Source organism: Sebastes fasciatus, chromosome 7 (genome assembly GCF_043250625.1).
Source record: "Sebastes fasciatus isolate fSebFas1 chromosome 7, fSebFas1.pri, whole genome shotgun sequence".
Lineage (NCBI taxonomy): Eukaryota > Metazoa > Chordata > Actinopteri > Perciformes > Sebastidae > Sebastes > Sebastes fasciatus.
In genome coordinates this window covers 18,835,058-18,851,696 of record NC_133801.1, presented here as the reverse complement: position 1 = coordinate 18,851,696, position 16,639 = coordinate 18,835,058, and the positions used below count along the sequence as shown (strand labels likewise).

At 42.0% G+C, this 16,639-nt stretch overlaps 1 protein-coding gene across 1 annotated transcript in view; it reads right to left on the bottom strand.

Moving 5' to 3' along the window:
* Positions 1-1,477: 1,477 nt before the first annotated feature.
* Positions 1,478-16,639, bottom strand: part of LOC141770936 (uncharacterized) — a 55,621-nt gene continuing 40,459 nt past the window's right edge. Inside the window, exons 76-101 of the mRNA XM_074640787.1 lie at positions 15,928-16,107; positions 15,079-15,303; positions 14,809-14,935; positions 14,437-14,636; positions 14,115-14,327; positions 13,479-13,624; positions 12,785-12,912; positions 12,462-12,606; positions 10,919-11,051; positions 10,615-10,758; positions 10,383-10,509; positions 10,074-10,285; positions 9,821-9,983; positions 9,524-9,612; positions 7,630-7,790; positions 7,376-7,490; positions 6,551-6,747; positions 6,431-6,464; positions 6,209-6,355; positions 5,772-6,101; positions 5,503-5,600; positions 5,311-5,417; positions 5,143-5,222; positions 3,851-3,879; positions 3,629-3,760; positions 1,478-3,213 (exon numbers count right to left, since the gene is read on the bottom strand). Coding sequence (XP_074496888.1) covers positions 2,761-3,213; positions 3,629-3,760; positions 3,851-3,879; positions 5,143-5,222; positions 5,311-5,417; positions 5,503-5,600; positions 5,772-6,101; positions 6,209-6,355; positions 6,431-6,464; positions 6,551-6,747; positions 7,376-7,490; positions 7,630-7,790; positions 9,524-9,612; positions 9,821-9,983; positions 10,074-10,285; positions 10,383-10,509; positions 10,615-10,758; positions 10,919-11,051; positions 12,462-12,606; positions 12,785-12,912; positions 13,479-13,624; positions 14,115-14,327; positions 14,437-14,636; positions 14,809-14,935; positions 15,079-15,303; positions 15,928-16,107 — 4,115 coding nt within the window. The 3' untranslated portion in view covers positions 1,478-2,760. The remainder of the gene's footprint in view (positions 3,214-3,628; positions 3,761-3,850; positions 3,880-5,142; positions 5,223-5,310; positions 5,418-5,502; positions 5,601-5,771; positions 6,102-6,208; positions 6,356-6,430; positions 6,465-6,550; positions 6,748-7,375; positions 7,491-7,629; positions 7,791-9,523; positions 9,613-9,820; positions 9,984-10,073; positions 10,286-10,382; positions 10,510-10,614; positions 10,759-10,918; positions 11,052-12,461; positions 12,607-12,784; positions 12,913-13,478; positions 13,625-14,114; positions 14,328-14,436; positions 14,637-14,808; positions 14,936-15,078; positions 15,304-15,927; positions 16,108-16,639) is intronic.

Genomic DNA, 16,639 nt, shown 5'->3' with positions numbered 1-16,639 from the left:
TTCCCCGGGTGCACCAGCACTCTGCTCTCACTGCCAACCCTCCCCAGAAGAGGAAGCGGACCTCCGTGGCTCGTCCTTCTGGTGAGTGTCCAGAGGTGGTGAATCGTGGTGCCACTCCTTAGCCCTCCACCTCAGCTGCTGACGTTCCAACATCTTGTTCGACCATCCCACCTGCTGAGCTGCCACTGGTCTCCAAAAATGCCCCCCATGTGTTTGAGTCAAAAATTGAAGCTCTATAAATCAGATAATTATTATATTCTTCAGTAATTGCTACAGAACAATTTATCACTGATTTTTCCCCCCTTTTTTATCACATGAATTATTCTGATTAAATATATGTTTCTTCCGTCTTTCACAGCTACAAGAGTGGCCGGGTTCGTCGAAAAAAAAAACTGTACATTTTGAATTCCTTTCTTTGTATCTATGTGTAAACATCAAACTGAGTATGAGGACACGCTGTGTTAGAGCTGAGAAACGCTGAGGACTGTTGACAGAGTGAATCAACAGGTCTTTGCAGTAATGCTCAGTGGTTGGAGCAGATTTGAATGTAAAAAGAGCAGCAAAGAAGCAGCTGAGTGCACTCCCGTGTTGCTGTCAGCATCAGCAGCAGTAGGCCGGCGCTCTGAGGAGCAGACTAAATATGGCAGGCCTGGTTGAACCACATCCTGCAGATAAGGAAACCATAGCAACAGTAATGCAGTACCATGGCGACTAAGGGAGGCCTGCTTGGCGACAGACCACAGACTCAGGGAGACAACAGGAAGCCTCTTTACAGGCATCCAGTGCGACAAAAACAAAATCATTTCAAAGAAAAGGGTGAATAAAAAATGGGTTTACACTCTTCAAGTGTTCCTCTGAGGATGAATACGGCATTTTTTTTGAGTTTTTGAGGGTAAACTTATCCTCAAAGAGAGCACCCACTCATAAACAGGAGAGCAAGAGGACGGTATTAACCAGCAGTTTACATAAGCGAGTGATTAATTTAAGCGATTGTGTATAAATAAGTGGGTTGAGGAGAGTGTTTGCTCATGTATGTGTATACGTGTGTGTGTGTGTGTGTGTGTGTACGTGTGCTGGGCCCCTTGAGGATGCACTGCAGAGAGCAGATTTCTAGGGATTTGGAAGGATTTCAAGATTATAACATGATTACAGCAGACAGCCACGGATGAAACATGTTGGAAACTGAGATGTAAATCTCATGCACAGCTTGCTGGAAAAACCTCTTAATGCTGGAATGTGGTTCAGTGTACTTATCTCTAAGCATCGATCATATTCATTCTTGAGCCATCTGCATCTGTAACATCCAGCACTGGGTTTTGCAATTATAAAATATATGAATTACATACACAATATATCACAAGAAGTCTGCTCAGAAATATTTAATATAAAACTAAATGCTTAGCTTAAAAGGGCGAGTTGCATGCATATGAATTTGTTGATTTAAATGTTGTTTTGTGGCGTGTTTTTCCATCTTTCCACAACAAAATGGCAACAAACAGATGCATGCAAGCGCAGCCTATACTTTAATTCTTCCCAACAACTCACCCTTTTAAGACATTTGTATTAAATATTTCTGAATGGTGGCAGGCTTCTTGTAATATATTTTTGTATGTAATTCATACAAACGTCACACAAAGACAGTCTCACTAAAAATAGACGTTGTGTTGATCTAAACAACTAGAGCAAGCATAATCTAGTACCACTTCATATCACCACACAAAGATGCACACACACGGCTTTAGAGCAGCTCGGCGTAGAGTTATGATGTCATGTCCCACCGTGAGGCACACACACACACACACACACACACACACGCAGGCCAGATCAGTGGCACATAGCAGCTAATCTAAGTGATAAGGCATATAATCTCAGGAGCCACTGAACCACACCCCCTCATACACAGCTACAGGGCAATGCCACAGATTCAACCTGGGGGACTTGGCACAGAGCTGGAAGCTAACACTGATAGTAAGTGAAGACTTGTTCCATCTGACCTTCTGATTTGGCTCACAGCCCCCTGTAGGAATACTCACTTTCTATTAAAAGACCCTGAACCCCCGTGCGTCAGATAAACCACAGAACCAGAGGAAGGCAGCAGTCGTGCAGTCTTCTCGAACGAAGATTTCAAGTTTAGTAGCTCATTTGGTTAACCTGTTGGTCATAAAGAAAGCTCACAAATGAAAAGAGGCTTAGAAAAATAAAGGTTAGAGTGTGTGCGAAACAGAGGAAAAGGGAGATTTAATATTCATCAAGACATGTGGGTCGTCACCTCTTACAAGAAGAGGGAGAGGTCGCTGTGAGCAGGAACCCACACAGAAGCACAAGTGTCACCTTGTGTTCGTTCAGCTGAAGTTTATTGTCTTAATTAGAATATGGTAATGAACAGAGCTTCTGTCTTGAAGGCCGGTATTAACTCCTGCATGTGAAACTATTTGGACAAGATGACAGATTGCGCCACACCGCTGCTTGTTTGCCAGAAATTATTTCTGTTCAGGATCACAGATGATTAAAAAGAACACAGCTGTTAATTAAGGCAAAGGTCATTCAGATCGTCGCTCAACAAACAAGACAGAGTATCATACTGTACATAGATTATAGAGCTATTTTAAAGCTAAAGCACAAAAAGGACGAGAGAGGAAATGGTGAGAACTGGATAAAAACAACACATTTCTCAGTGTTGATCTACATTCAGATCCAGTTTCTGATCAGTAGGCCTCCACATGTCATTGATATCTGTATTGTCTTTTCTGATCTGCCTGTTTAGCTCCTGCTTTCCTGGACATTAAGCCGATCTTGGCTCTCCAGCATCTGGCAGTCCAGTGAAGTGTCAGGGTTGTTGCTCTGGACGGTGTCACTTGTCTGCTGGTCAGAAATATGACTCTCCAGTTTATAGCTACCAAGACCTCTGCACTCTACTGTTTGTTGGCTGTGACTCTCGCTAGCTGGAATATCGTCCTGCCGCTGGCCGCCAGCGGGACTGCAGCCATCTACGCCAGGATAAAGCTCCCTCTGCGCCTGTTGAGTGGTGCTGCTGTCTGTTTGTGTACTGCTCCTTGTCCCGTCTCTTGACTTGCTGTCATGCTGCTGGCTCTGTCTGATCTGGCCTAATGTGATTTGGAGCTCATTGAGGCGCTGTGATACGTAGCGTCTCTTCAGTTCCAGCAGGGTTGTTCCATTACGACTCAGGCTTGGCATGCTTGTTGGTGTTGCCCTCTGCAAGTGGATATATCATGGAGAACGTATTGTAGATAATGTGTGGTAAAAGATATAAATGAGTCCATGCACATGGTTTCAAGCAACGATGCAAATATGCAAATGCAGGCACACATATTCATGCATATTGATTGACACATTTTTCTCTTTAGTCGGGCTGAATGGAGGAGCAAATGAACATGGTGCTTGAATGACTGAATCAAATAAATGTATCAATGTAATGTGTCATTTATACGTATGAAATGCTATAATAATGAGTAGTGAGAAAGTTTAAAACATTAATTGAACAATTTTTAGGATAAAATACCAAGAGATCACTCACAAAAAGACCTTCACAATGCAATTAAATTACCATGCAGACAAAGTCTTTGGATTATATATATAATATAAAGAGTGTAATTTTCCAGATAATTACCGCAGAATGGCTGCAAGCACTGTTCTCTCTCTCCTTCAGCCATGTGCTCATTTGAGCCCTCTTCTGTAGCTGCACGCTCAGCTGCAAGAAAGACTCATTCATGCGGTCAACTTCTTCCTCTATGCAGGACATCTGTAACAGAGGAAATGGTGAAGTAATTGGTGGTGCATGGAGGACGGGGACTATTCTCTTCAATTAAGATGAGTTGTAACTGAGTGATACCTGCATCGGTGTCCCTTTTGGTGGCAAACCTGCAGGAAGTAAACAAGACTTTTGATTCTCCAGAATAAAATAATTCATTTGAGGTTTAATGTCTCAATTGATCAGCAAGACACAACAATTGAAACTCCTAATGATATGTGATTATTGTGCATCTAGCAGAAGCGTAACCACCTATTGCCTTCAATATAGCCTCAGTGCTCATTGGCATGCTATCATTATGTCCTAGGATATTAGACCATTCTTCTTCACTCTTTTTCTCTCCAGGACCTCGTATAATCGTATAATGATGTTTATGTCTTTGACTGGGGAGAAATGGAAAAGCGTCTTGACTTCAATCTGACATCACAATTAAATTTGTTTATTAGTTTATATGGGTGCATTATTGTTATTATTTCGCTAGATAGCCTGCCGTTATGGATCAATGGTCCCGCGGCAGAAAATTATGTCTTGAAAGCATTAAACCCATCTCAAGAAAAAAAGTGTTCAAGACTGCTAGTGAGGTCTTGATATGTTTTCCATTTATCAAAAGGTCAAAAGTTTACACTCTTTATGCAAGTTTTTTTTATGTTGGTATATTGACTATGAATGCCATAAATATCAAGCTTTTTTAAATTGACTAATTTAGCAACTATCCAGCCTCTATGTGATGATGAATTTTGATTTTCAATCACTTTTGTTTTTGTTGATGTCTGATGCCATTGCCATATTTACTCTGCCGTGACAGATGCATGGTATCAAATTAAAGGCACAGTGTGTAGTGATTTCGGGAAATCTATTGGCAGAAATGGAATATATTAAGGCTGTTTTCGACCAAAGACATTTTTAGTCGACTAAAACTCGTAAGATTTTGTTGACTAATTGATTAGTTTATTTAATGGACGGATCTGTTTCTCCACAAATAATCAAGCAAAAGTGCCACTTTAAATCTTATGTTTACCAGAGATGTGCGAAGTCTTCGTCGGCTAAGACCAAAATGACCGATTAGTCGACTAATCGACTAAGAGGGGGCAGCCCTAAAAATATTCCTAACTATGTTTTCATTAGTGTATAATCACCTGAATCGTTGTGTTTTCGTTAGCTTAGAATGAGCCCTTAATATCTACATAGGGGGCGGGTCCTCTTCACAGAGTCCGCCATGTTTCTACAGTAGCCAAGAATGGACAAACCAAACACTGGCTCTAGAGAGAGCCTTTCACATATTTACGTTACCTGAAGGTCGCCGTAGATCTCTACATGCTTGGAAAGGGAGCAATATAACTTTCTATCTCATTAAAAATGAACATTTGTCTTACCTGTGTCTGTGTCCTCAGTTGAACTCTGTTTGAGGTTCATGATGAGCTGCTCTAACTTGAAACATTTGTATTTCTGAAGTCTAAATTGGAAGATAGGCAGAAAAGTATTTAATTGCTTAATTTTGTGTAATGGGCATACTATTCTCAGATTTGATCTTTCTCACCAACCTGTTAGCTAATAGGTGCTCAGTAAACTGCGCTTCAGTGGGAACTCTAATGTTGAGAAACTCCTCCACTAATGCACCGTGCCGCCCCTCTGAAGCATCACATTTTGACTGTAAAAGAAATCATAAAAAGTTATCTGCCCCTACCGGTGCAGTGGGAGGCTGATGTGTGAGGCTTAAATAGCACTTTACTCACCTCTGCTGTGCCCCATTTGAAAGAAAAGTTGAACAGCTGAAGGCTCAAAGCTGAAACGGCCTCATGGAGAGCTTGCACAAAGCTCTGGGGTTTTGATCCTGGATTAAAAGAAGAAAAACAAATATCATATTGATTCCAAGAGAGGATTACATACTCTGTGCTTTTAAACATGATTGCCAGAGCTATTGGACTGTATTACACGACTGTTGCCAAACAATGACACAAGATTGGGTCTCAGGACTCTCCTCTATAACTATCTCTCCGATTACCTGATGCTATGTAGGCCATGGACTGCAGAATAGTTGCGATGAAATGTCCCACGTGCTGAAGCTTTGTCTCTGACAGATAAAGGATTTGATTGGTTGCATCGAAATAAAAGTCCCTTGAGCAATGTGGCAGCAGAGCCTCATTAGAGGAAGATGAAGAAACAGGGATTGACTTGGCCAGTAGCAGAAGCACAGACGGAAACAAGGGGCAGTTTGCAAGCAACTGCATGACCTGGCAACCAAACAGGAAAACGGCCGAGTGTTGAGGTGAGAGGTTGTCCAGGGCAGTCGGGATAAGTTGCCCATTGTGGTTCCCCTGGTGCTCTGTAGCTGCTGAAACAGATGGAAATGCTGCATTTAAGGCTTCATATTTACCGTAATTAGTTCATTATGAGTTTAATTTCTCTTTCTGAGGCCTTGCATTGAAGCTTTTTCTGTACCATTGTGGAGAGGCTGATTCGACTCAGCTTTGGTGAGGCTCTGTAAAGACTGTTGGATCTCCTGCAGGGTCTTGAATAGAGGAGATATGCTGACCAGCTTGGACAGGTCGTGGTCACTGAGACAAGGAGCTGTGCTCTGTAGATGGACTGAAGAAGACAGATTCATCAACATCCTGATGCTCTTAAAAATTCAACAAACCTTTGTATAGATTTGTTCCTTACCTGGCTCTGCTTTGGTCATATTCATTGATGAAAACTGTGGACGTAGTTCGAAAGACAAAATTATTCTCCGCTCAATTATTCCAAGATGTGCTACAAACACGACAAATGCCACTACGGTACCTGTGTGTAACACGTGTTGGTGTCACTGGGATGTGTGTATCCAGCTTGCAGCTCACATTCCCTGGCATCATGAGGACCAGTATGACAGTATGGGGGACCGGGCAAATCCTGGTTCTGCCAAGCTTCTCCTGTCAGCCTGCATAAGAGAGCTTCCACTGACCTGAGAACAGCTCCCAGTAACGGTATAGAGGCCTCAGCTGCAGGGCGATGGGGATGTTCAGTCACATGCAAGAAATAGTTCAGAGAAAAGCATTTAATAAAGGATGTGACAGAGTTTTCAGCCTCTCAAAACACAACAACTGGTGATTTAAAGAGTACAACAGGTAGATATGAGTCTTTGAATACAAAGAAAGTACTTGAACACTTGTGTGTTATCCTATATTCAGGCACAAAATGTGATAAGACTGTCAAAGGAATAGTCTGATATATTGGGAAACGTTTATTTGCCAGCAGCCAGTTAGCTTAGCTCAGCATAAAGGCTTTGTTGCACCTACCAGCACCTCAAAAGATCCCTCAACATGTTATATCTTATTTGGTTAATCCACACATAACCCACCGTGAAACCACATATTGTCGTTTTTACATCTTGGTTCTTTGTGCTAAACTATTTATCATACAGAGAAAGAGGTATCAATCTTCTCGACAAGAAAGCAAATAAGCGTACTTCCCAATATGACAAACTATTCATTTAATAATCTTGGTTTTATGATTAGATATTGTCGTCTTTTTTCCTTCATTAGAAGAAATTATATCTTTTCTTTGAAAAGATCAGTTTCTCTAATTCAATCCAATATCATCATCATCATCATCATCATTGAGTTTTACCTTGTGTATCTCTCTCTCCAGCACTGCTGTTAGATGGTTTATCCCTCATTGCATTATGAACTAGCAGGTCCTTAAGAAGACTCAGTTTTTTATGATCCATATTGTCAAAGACATTCTGAAAGAAAATATACAAGTTTACATAGTTTTCTTGTGACACTTGAGAGGACCACAAGTCCTGAATATTACATATCTAATGGCAAATTCTTCCTTGGAACAATTATTTGATGCCTTCACTTCACTATCATAAAACTCACCTTGACTGTTTCAGTCTGTTGGCAAATGTTTCTATAAAACTCCTGTGTGTCTTTGCGGTGTCGGGCCAGTTGTGAGGCGATGTGCAGGTTCTGGTCCTCTAGTTTGTCGTACAGAGTCTTCACATTTAACTCCTCCAAATCAAAGCGCCCTGACACACTTCCTAAACGGGAGCAGTAAATATCAATTATATAAATATGTACATAATAAGTTAGAAATGGGCTGAAATAAAAGGGGAAAAAAGTATCATCACGTCATCCTAAAGAACTGAGGAGATACACTCCTGATGAATGGCTGCACCTTGAGATCAAAAGGTCCATAACAATTCAATATCTCTGGCTTTGCAGACAGTCCAGATGGAGCACGCAATGGATGGTAAGTGCTTGAATTAAAATTGCAGAGGCTAACTAGAGAGCCAGAGATAACAGCACAAGTCATTAGAGTGTGATATTAGCCATTATTTTCTTCATCATCAATCAAACGGTGAATGGGCTGTTAACTGCTACCTGGTCATGCGTGATGGTTTCATAATGACTAGGCCAATGGACATTTAAACGCCCTATCACGCCGCATGAATAATGCAATAAGAAGTAAGTGCGAAACCATTAAAGCCAACTCTACCTTTAAGTTATTTAGGTAGAAACAATTATCACAGACTAGATAAAGAACAATTGGACATTTGGAAACATTTTCAATGACTGATTTATGACCAAATTATTATATATGAAAACAGATGGGTTAATCCCATATACTGTATACTATTATCTGTGAAAAGGATGCCTTTCTCCCTTTTGACTAGGTCCTGTTGCCCATGTGACAACATCTTTGCTTGTTGTGTTGCAGGTGCTGAATGGAGGGTCGTCAGCGGTATGAGCTACACCTGAGCCGGTGTGCTCCGCCCTATAGACTCCTCCGTCCTCCTTCAGTTTCTCTATCTGGGAGACTCCCAGCAGGCATGACAATGGCTTGTAGTTTCTTTGTGTTCCGTTAACCACATAAACTGCCACATGCATGGACTCCATTACTGTTGTACTGATTCACACGTTAAATTGGTCGGATTATGTTTTGTTACAAATAAATTACTTTTCTTAGCATCCCACTCGTCTGGTCTCCCTATTTTGTCACAGCTTTTGAGTCAGGCTATGACACCCAACATTATCTTGTGTCTATTTAATTATTAATTTCAGTCCAATGTTGCAGTTTATTTGCTACATTTTCAATTAAGGTGTGTAAATGACACAAACTGGTTTCGTTTATTTTATGGGTTTTTATGATTTCTGTTGTTGATCTGACTCGGATGTTGAGACTCAGCAGCTCAATCAAGGAAAGTGCAAACAGGTTTGCCTCATTATGTCGTCTTAGCAGAGAGGGGCAGGGCCTGTTACGATGTAGGAAGATTGGTAAGGTAGTTCTGCAGTAAATGACATTCTGTTCTATTTAGTGTACTCATTGGTATGTATGGGTCTCCTAGATGGATTGAGGTGTCAGACGTAACTTAGAGATCTTTTATTAATGCTATGGTCATTATTCTCTATTATTGAAATTACCAGGTTTCATTTTTGCCCTTTGTTTCAGTAATAAATGCCAATTTGCACTACTCCTGCTTAGTTCTTCAACATCCCTTTTAAAAGTTTTCCGGTGCCAAACCACCTCGTCTGCCCTTTAATAAATAGGGGTGGCGGCACGACATTATCTTTATATTTGCACTTTTTATATTTGCATTCTTCCCACTTTTTATTGCAACTGCTGCACAGCAATGTCCCTCCGGATGAATAAAAGTTTTATCTTCTCTTAACAACTCAGCAAACTCACTGTGCACTCCACCACACCCACCTGCTACTAAACTTTTTGAAAGGGGTTTGATCTGGAGCACAGGGTAATATACAGTGAGCCTACCTCCTTTTGAAACAGCAGGCTCCTCAGCTTCTGCTCCTTCTCCTACACCCCTGCTGCCTAGGAAGCCACCAAGGCTTGGGACAACTGTGCTGAAACACAAATACAAAGCCACACATTTTTATGTAATTTCACATGGTTTATATAGAGAGGTTGACAAGAACAATGAGACAGAGAGGAGGCTGACTTTCAGCATGTATCATCAAGAGTACATGCATAGTATACTGTATGTGCTACTAGGACACCCAACATCAGTGTCCTGATGGATACAACACATCATCAGAGGTCAAGCCAACAGACCTGTCTCCACTGCAAACACAATCCACTGGACAGAAGGGCTCTCCAAGGCTGCGCCACTTTGGCTTAGTCCTCCACTGGGAGACAAGTTTTGCTTTGCCAGGTCGCAGAACCAGCACTGTGGTGGTCAAAACCACAACTACAACCAGCAGCAGACTCAGGATCCCTACACGCGGTGATAAAATGTAAGCAAACCCATTACCTCCATGCACCTGCATGATAAAATGTTGAGTAGATAAACAGTAAGGATACACACCTGCTATCACTCCCCAGTCAGGTAGAAGGTTGAGTCTGTGCTGCTTAACAATCCCATACCTGACCAGCTGTGCCGGGGTCATGGGCTGAAAGACGGAGGCCCGAGGGTCACACTCTGTCCCCTCCTCACTGACCACCACCACCATACTCCACTCTGGGACAGCACTGTCAACAAACACATACTTCCCTGCTTCTGAAAACACATGCGCAAACCTGAGAAAAGACGAGGAACAGAGAAACGTTTGATGCGGTCACAAAATGGGATTTTCAAAAACTTGAGGCTCTACCTGCAGAGTGGACTCAACACTACCTTGTAGAGTTGAAGTTTGTCTGCTTCATGAGTATCTGCAGACGTCTGAAGGCACCAAAGTCCCAGCTGGGGTTACTGTTAAACAGGTGGTCTTTCTGATACACTGGGAAGTGGCTGAGGCGGCGGTCTATATTAAGAAAGTTAGAGCAAGATTACTGTGTTTGAAACAAAAAGGAAATCATAATGTTATGATATAAAAAAACAACATGAAAATAAACAAAATCTGTGGTACCAGTGTGGTTGATGGTGAGATGGAAAATGAGCATGTCCCCAGAGGACAGACAGACGACGGGGTTGGGGATACGAGGAAGGACAGCATCATCGTCTCCTGTGTCTCTCCTCCTTCTGGGTCTTGCATTTAGGGGTTCTATTGATTCTGAGTAGAGGTAAATCGGTGCTCACGATTTAGACAATCAAGTTAAATGTTGAACTTTAAAATTTCCTTTAAAATGATACTGGATACAGAAATCAAATGGCTTGATTAAAAGACATTAGAAAAATAAAATGAATCAATACGACAAATTAAGGCTAGTCACCTGACAGAAACTGATTGATGAGCTCTCTCTGTGTCGGAATCCAACCAAACACCCCTTCAGGGTCGAACTGGACCAAATGGATTTTACCAATACTCCTTGCGTGGATATCTGGTCCTAAAACGTTCATTACAGTCTGGAAGTAAACACATACAAGCTCAATAAGAACTGCTACTGCGGCACGATACAACAGCATGATACATAAATTCAAGAAATAAAATGACAAGGTATCGATAGCTAATTTTGAGAGGCCTTCTCGAGGCATCCATTTGCATTAAAGACAATGCACTGAAGGTTTGAGTGTTTTCACCATATTGGAGAACTATAAGGAACAGCTATGGCATATTGTGCATCATTAGAGAGACACAAACGCATAATGAGTAAACACACCAGGGTACCTTCACACTACATTAATTATATACATCACATATGGTATATTTTTCTGATTACTGAATCTGGTATACACAGTGGCATAAGAGGCTTTGTTGTTGTTGTACAATATGTGCATTGTAAGGCTGCCCGAATACCATTTTTGGGCTTCGAAGCTTCGGTGAGAAACATTCGTAGGTATTCGAAGCTTCGCGGAGCAGCGCGGCGCGGCAGGCTGACATGTTCTTCTGTGCCGCCGACAGTGCAGCTGACGCACTATTGTACACACACACACCTCTACAAACAACGATATCCGTCTGAGAATAACTCAGAATAATTAATGTTCAATATGAATAATGAATAATGTTGTGGGATTATTCCTTATTTCCTGGGCTATTTGGGGATTTCTACATTATTACATACTTATATAAAAAACAAAATCTCAAAGAATCTAAAAAACAAAGCATTCGAATAGTGATTTGGAGGTTGAATACCATGGTAACGGTCAAAGCTTCAAAGCATTCGGGTCAGCCCTACAGTATTGATATCCGTTTTAAATTGTACTTTACACATTTAAATAGTGTTTTCATGGCTAAACATGTAGATTATGGTAAAACAATAGTTATGTTTTAAACACAAAATAGTTTGAAGTGTAGATAAATGTCCTGTAGTAGAGAAAAAGACAGAAGAAAAATTATAAAAGTAATGGCTGCTATATCTCTAAATTAAACCCAGTGTGCACAAAAGATGCACATTAATAGGTGATGCAACTATCTTAAAATTATGAGACAGACTATTTTGTTGAACTGCTAAATACATTTTCCTGCATGGAGAGAGGAGGTCATTATTTCGCCGTCATGCAATGTAATCGACAAATGTGCAGCTGCAACATTTTTCCAGGTGTCCTGCCGAGACCCTGATAAATGCTGCGCCAAGCTTTCCGCCAACTCACCGATCTAGCTGGACCCTACAGTCTGAAGGCTGCATCAGTACAATACTTATATTAGATTTGTGCTTATTTTTTATCTGGTAGTAGCAGCTTCCAAAAATCCTTCCACTCATTCGTACACACATTTAATGTAACTCATGAGTACGTATAAGGTAAATAAGGAATCCATTATGTTGTAAGGTACGGCCAATCATCACTTTGTCAATGGCCCTGTCACCGCTCCCTTACCCTGGCCCAGACCATCTTGTCTCTTTCTCTGAGGCTGAGCAGCAGGTGGCCATCTGGCGAGAGCTGGGCAGAGAGCTGAGGTAGTCTGGAGAGGCAGGAAGTGTTGCAGAGCTCTTCAGCAGACACGTATCGCTCACACTGGCAGCTAGGGGCGTCAGGATCAGGCAGATAGGAGAAGAGACAGAATGACACACAGCATAGCAGGCTATTTACTACTTAGAGATGTTAATTAATTTCTTCTAACTTTAGTAGTTTTTACACGGTCATTTATTGACTGTGCAAAGTATTTTGAAGTTGAACTGAAAAGTGTAAGTGAGACTCACATGCCCATCTCCACATCCAGAGTTCCTCCATGTCGTCCACAGGTGATATTACAGGAGTGGAGGGAAGGTGACACACACTCTCTGGATGCTGCCAGACGTACCTGTCCTGTGGCACATCGTCTGTTTGCCTGACACACACAAACACACACACACACACGTATATATACATCTAAAGGACTTCAAACACACAGAGCTTGCTGGTCATTACATCATTCTTGATTGGAAGCCAGCACAAGAGTATTTTCTCCATCTCAGTCTTATATGGACTTCAAAAACCTTCTGAAAAAAACAATATAAAGTAAAATCCTCGCCAAACATCGAGCCGGTGTTTTCCACTGGTTGATAATTTACTGGTGGTGCAGAAGTTGTTGATATGCTTCCAGGAGACTGCAACACAAAACACTTGAGGATGGGCTGTTAATCAACCTCTCCTTTTACAATTTTACCTTGAAGGAATTTTTCCAGTCAATACAATTGCACAAGAACGCAACTGTCTGGCAGACTTTCAATCAATCCACACACCTTCGATTGCATTTCCATAAAACTTTTTAAAAGAAAAAAATACAAATTCAAACACCAAAAAGAAAAAAAAAATGTTTTGGATGGAAGTGAATATATTTGGGTTGACTATCCAAAGATGGGAAACACTGTGGAAATTTGATACAGTAATTGATAGCAACTATATGCTACTGACCTCAGGCTGGCAGTCCAGTTCACTGTCAAAGGCAGAGCTTTTGAAATCCAGTTCATTGTAGAAGATGAAACCAGTTCTGCACAAACATGAACCATCCGAGGGCTGGAATGAACGATTCTTACCGATACAGGTACAAGAAGGAGAACCTGAGGAAACAGGTGTGACATGACACACCAAGAAGATCAACAGAATTGTCCTGTGTTGATGAACAACAAAACAGTAACTTAAAAATGATAAAAATAAACATATTATTTGTTCATCCATCCATCCATTATCTGTTACCGCTTATCCTATTCAGGGTCGCGGAGGGGCTGGAGCCGATCTCAGCCAATCCAGGTACACCCTGGAGGGCTCGCCAGACTATCACCGAGAGACAGACAACCATTCACGCTCACATTCACACCTACGGGCAATTAAGAGTCAACTTAACCTAACCTGACTGTGGGAGGAAGCCGGAGAACCTGGACAAAACCTAGAGTAACATGGGGAGAACATGCAAACTCCACACAGAAGGGGCCGAGCTTGGGTTTGAAGGTGGAACCCTCTTGCTATGAGGGCGACAGTGCTAGCCACTGCACCACCGTGCCGCCCTATTATTTGTTCTGATTTATCTAGAAACATTTGATAGGATGTAACCTGCTGTTGAGGTGGAGGAGCTTCCACAGGGAAAGCAGGCCTTCTGAGCAGGCAGGTGGTTGAAGGTGCCAGCTGGACATGGGTGACAGTCACCCATTGATTCAGCACGAGGGAGGTTACCAAAGGAGCCAGGGAGGCAGGGTGTTGGTTGGGTGGATTCCATGGGACAGACATACCCAACAGGGCAGGAGTTACTTTTGTAGTAGTCTGAACCTGTTGAATTAAAAACAAATGCACACTTCATTTGGAGTTAGGCATGAAATAACATATATTTTACACATAAATTGAGATCTGGAATGACGTGTTGTGGTCAGCAGAGGACCTGGGGGGCAAAAGTATCCTGATGGACATGCAAGGCATTGTGGGATGGGGGAGAGGTACGGACGATAGGTGCCGCCCTCGCACATACGACAACAGCTTCTTTTGGATCCTCTGAGCCCGCTGGTGTTGACAGGCATTGAACCCCCTTTGCAGGACTTCATGGAAGAGCTGTTGGCTGGGCAGTGGTAGGGAAACGGACAGCTGTGGGGCATAGTGACAGGGTTATTTATAAAAGCTTTAACCCACACCATGTAGAATCAGTCCAACTCCATTAAGCTTTCACCATTTCAACAGTTAACGCCTCTCATTTCCATGTCAATCTCGACTGTTTGCATGCCAGGGTTTCAGGATATTGGACCTTTCGTGCACTCACAGTTGTTTGGGGGTGTGGTAGGAATGGGATCCCTCAGGACAAAAATACCCTTCAGGACAGACTTGAGGCTCAGCAGTCTGAGGTCCACAGTATGAGCCAGCTCTGCACAGCCTCTCTGAGACTGCACCTGGATTATGAGCAAAAAAACTCATTACTGTGCAGAACTGCATTACTGTCTTTAGGGAGAAAGGCGTTTATTAAAAAAAATAAAGGTATCATACAGAATATAATGTGCAATGCTTACATTATAAACTGTGTTGATGAACCTACCCAAGGGGCATTGATAAGAGGCCCTGCAGGGGATTCCCTCTACGTTGGGCTTCCCTGTAGCCCGAGGATCTGGGCAGAAGGTTCCTCCTGCACAGGGCTCACACTGGCTGAGTGCAGCAGCTCCAGGAAGGGGCCTCTTGGTGCCTGCGGGGCAGAGGATGGGGGGTCCGGACCCACTGCACCAGAAAGCAGGAGGGCAGGGACTGTTGGAGTAGTCTGTAAGCCCTGGAAAATCATCATCACTTCACACACTATAAACCAAAATAGAAATATATTTGCCGCATCGTCAACCACACACATTGAGCGAGACCTTAAATGAAAAACACCTCGACCATTGAGCTCATGACTCCAACACACGTGAAGTTCTTTACTACTTATAATTTTAAGAAGCCTTTATTTATGCGTACAAATAACCAGAGGGAGGGAGACCATCTGCTGGGAATCAACAACTACTGTAGATAACACTATGATTTCAATTTTAAATAATTTTGAGCATTTTTTGAGGGAGATTAGAAAAAGCTCTTTCTTTGTAAATCCACCACTCAGTCATTACTATAGCCTCAGGTATCACACGTTTTAAATGTTCAATCACATTATACCTCTTTCACTCTTATCTGAGGCACAGACTCAGGCAATGGTATAATAATGTACGAACATAGCGAAATGAATACAACCTAGAAAAGGTAATTTTCTTTCATCTGTCTTTACAAATGCAAATTCAAACCCGCCAGAGAGAGGACTATTACGGCTTTCACTAAAAGAAATAAAGGAATCTGATATTTGTGTTTGTAATTTTAATCTCTTTAATAAGTGGTTGTAGTCTGTCGTGTGGGATGCAGTGTGTCCCACCTGTGCTGTTACAGTGTGAACCAGGAGGGCAGGTCAGGCAGTCACCCTTGCTGCCTGCTCCAAGAGAAGATCGATAGGTGTACAGCGGACATGGCCTGGGTCCTGTCCCTCCGTCGAAGTCACTGCCAGGCAGACCATCACAGTAATGTGCAGCAGGACACAGATGAAGGACTGGGTCTCCTGCAAACAAACAAAAAAAAGGTTTCAGATATTTTCATGATGAGATTGTTTTATGCCACATTTGTTACACTCCTGCTTATCAGTTGAGGAATCTATCTCAATATTTTATTGATCACTGAAGCGCTTGTAGCCCCCCCGGCTACATTTTGAACCTGTTAAAACCTGTTAAACCCTTCATGATCACAGACTCAGTTATAACTCTCAAGGCAGGGCTCTTCTGGCTCTTTCCAATTCTAAGCCTGTGGTTTTAGCTGTAGTCCCAGGATCCTGCTGGTATCTACTTATACTCACTTTACACATGAGACACACAATTACTTCAATTAACTACCTAGTAGGAAAGCAAGCAAGCAGTATGCTGCTTCCTAAGCATCAGGATTGAAAACTGCTCATCTACATGTGGGCCAAAGAAAAAATGACCTTATTGTAATGCCAGAGGTCCCAAACTATACAATGTTCTTCCTGCTTTGATTTTTTTTAATCAGTGTCTCCGACTCAGCCGGTCCTATTCATCACTTTTCAAAAACAATTGGTC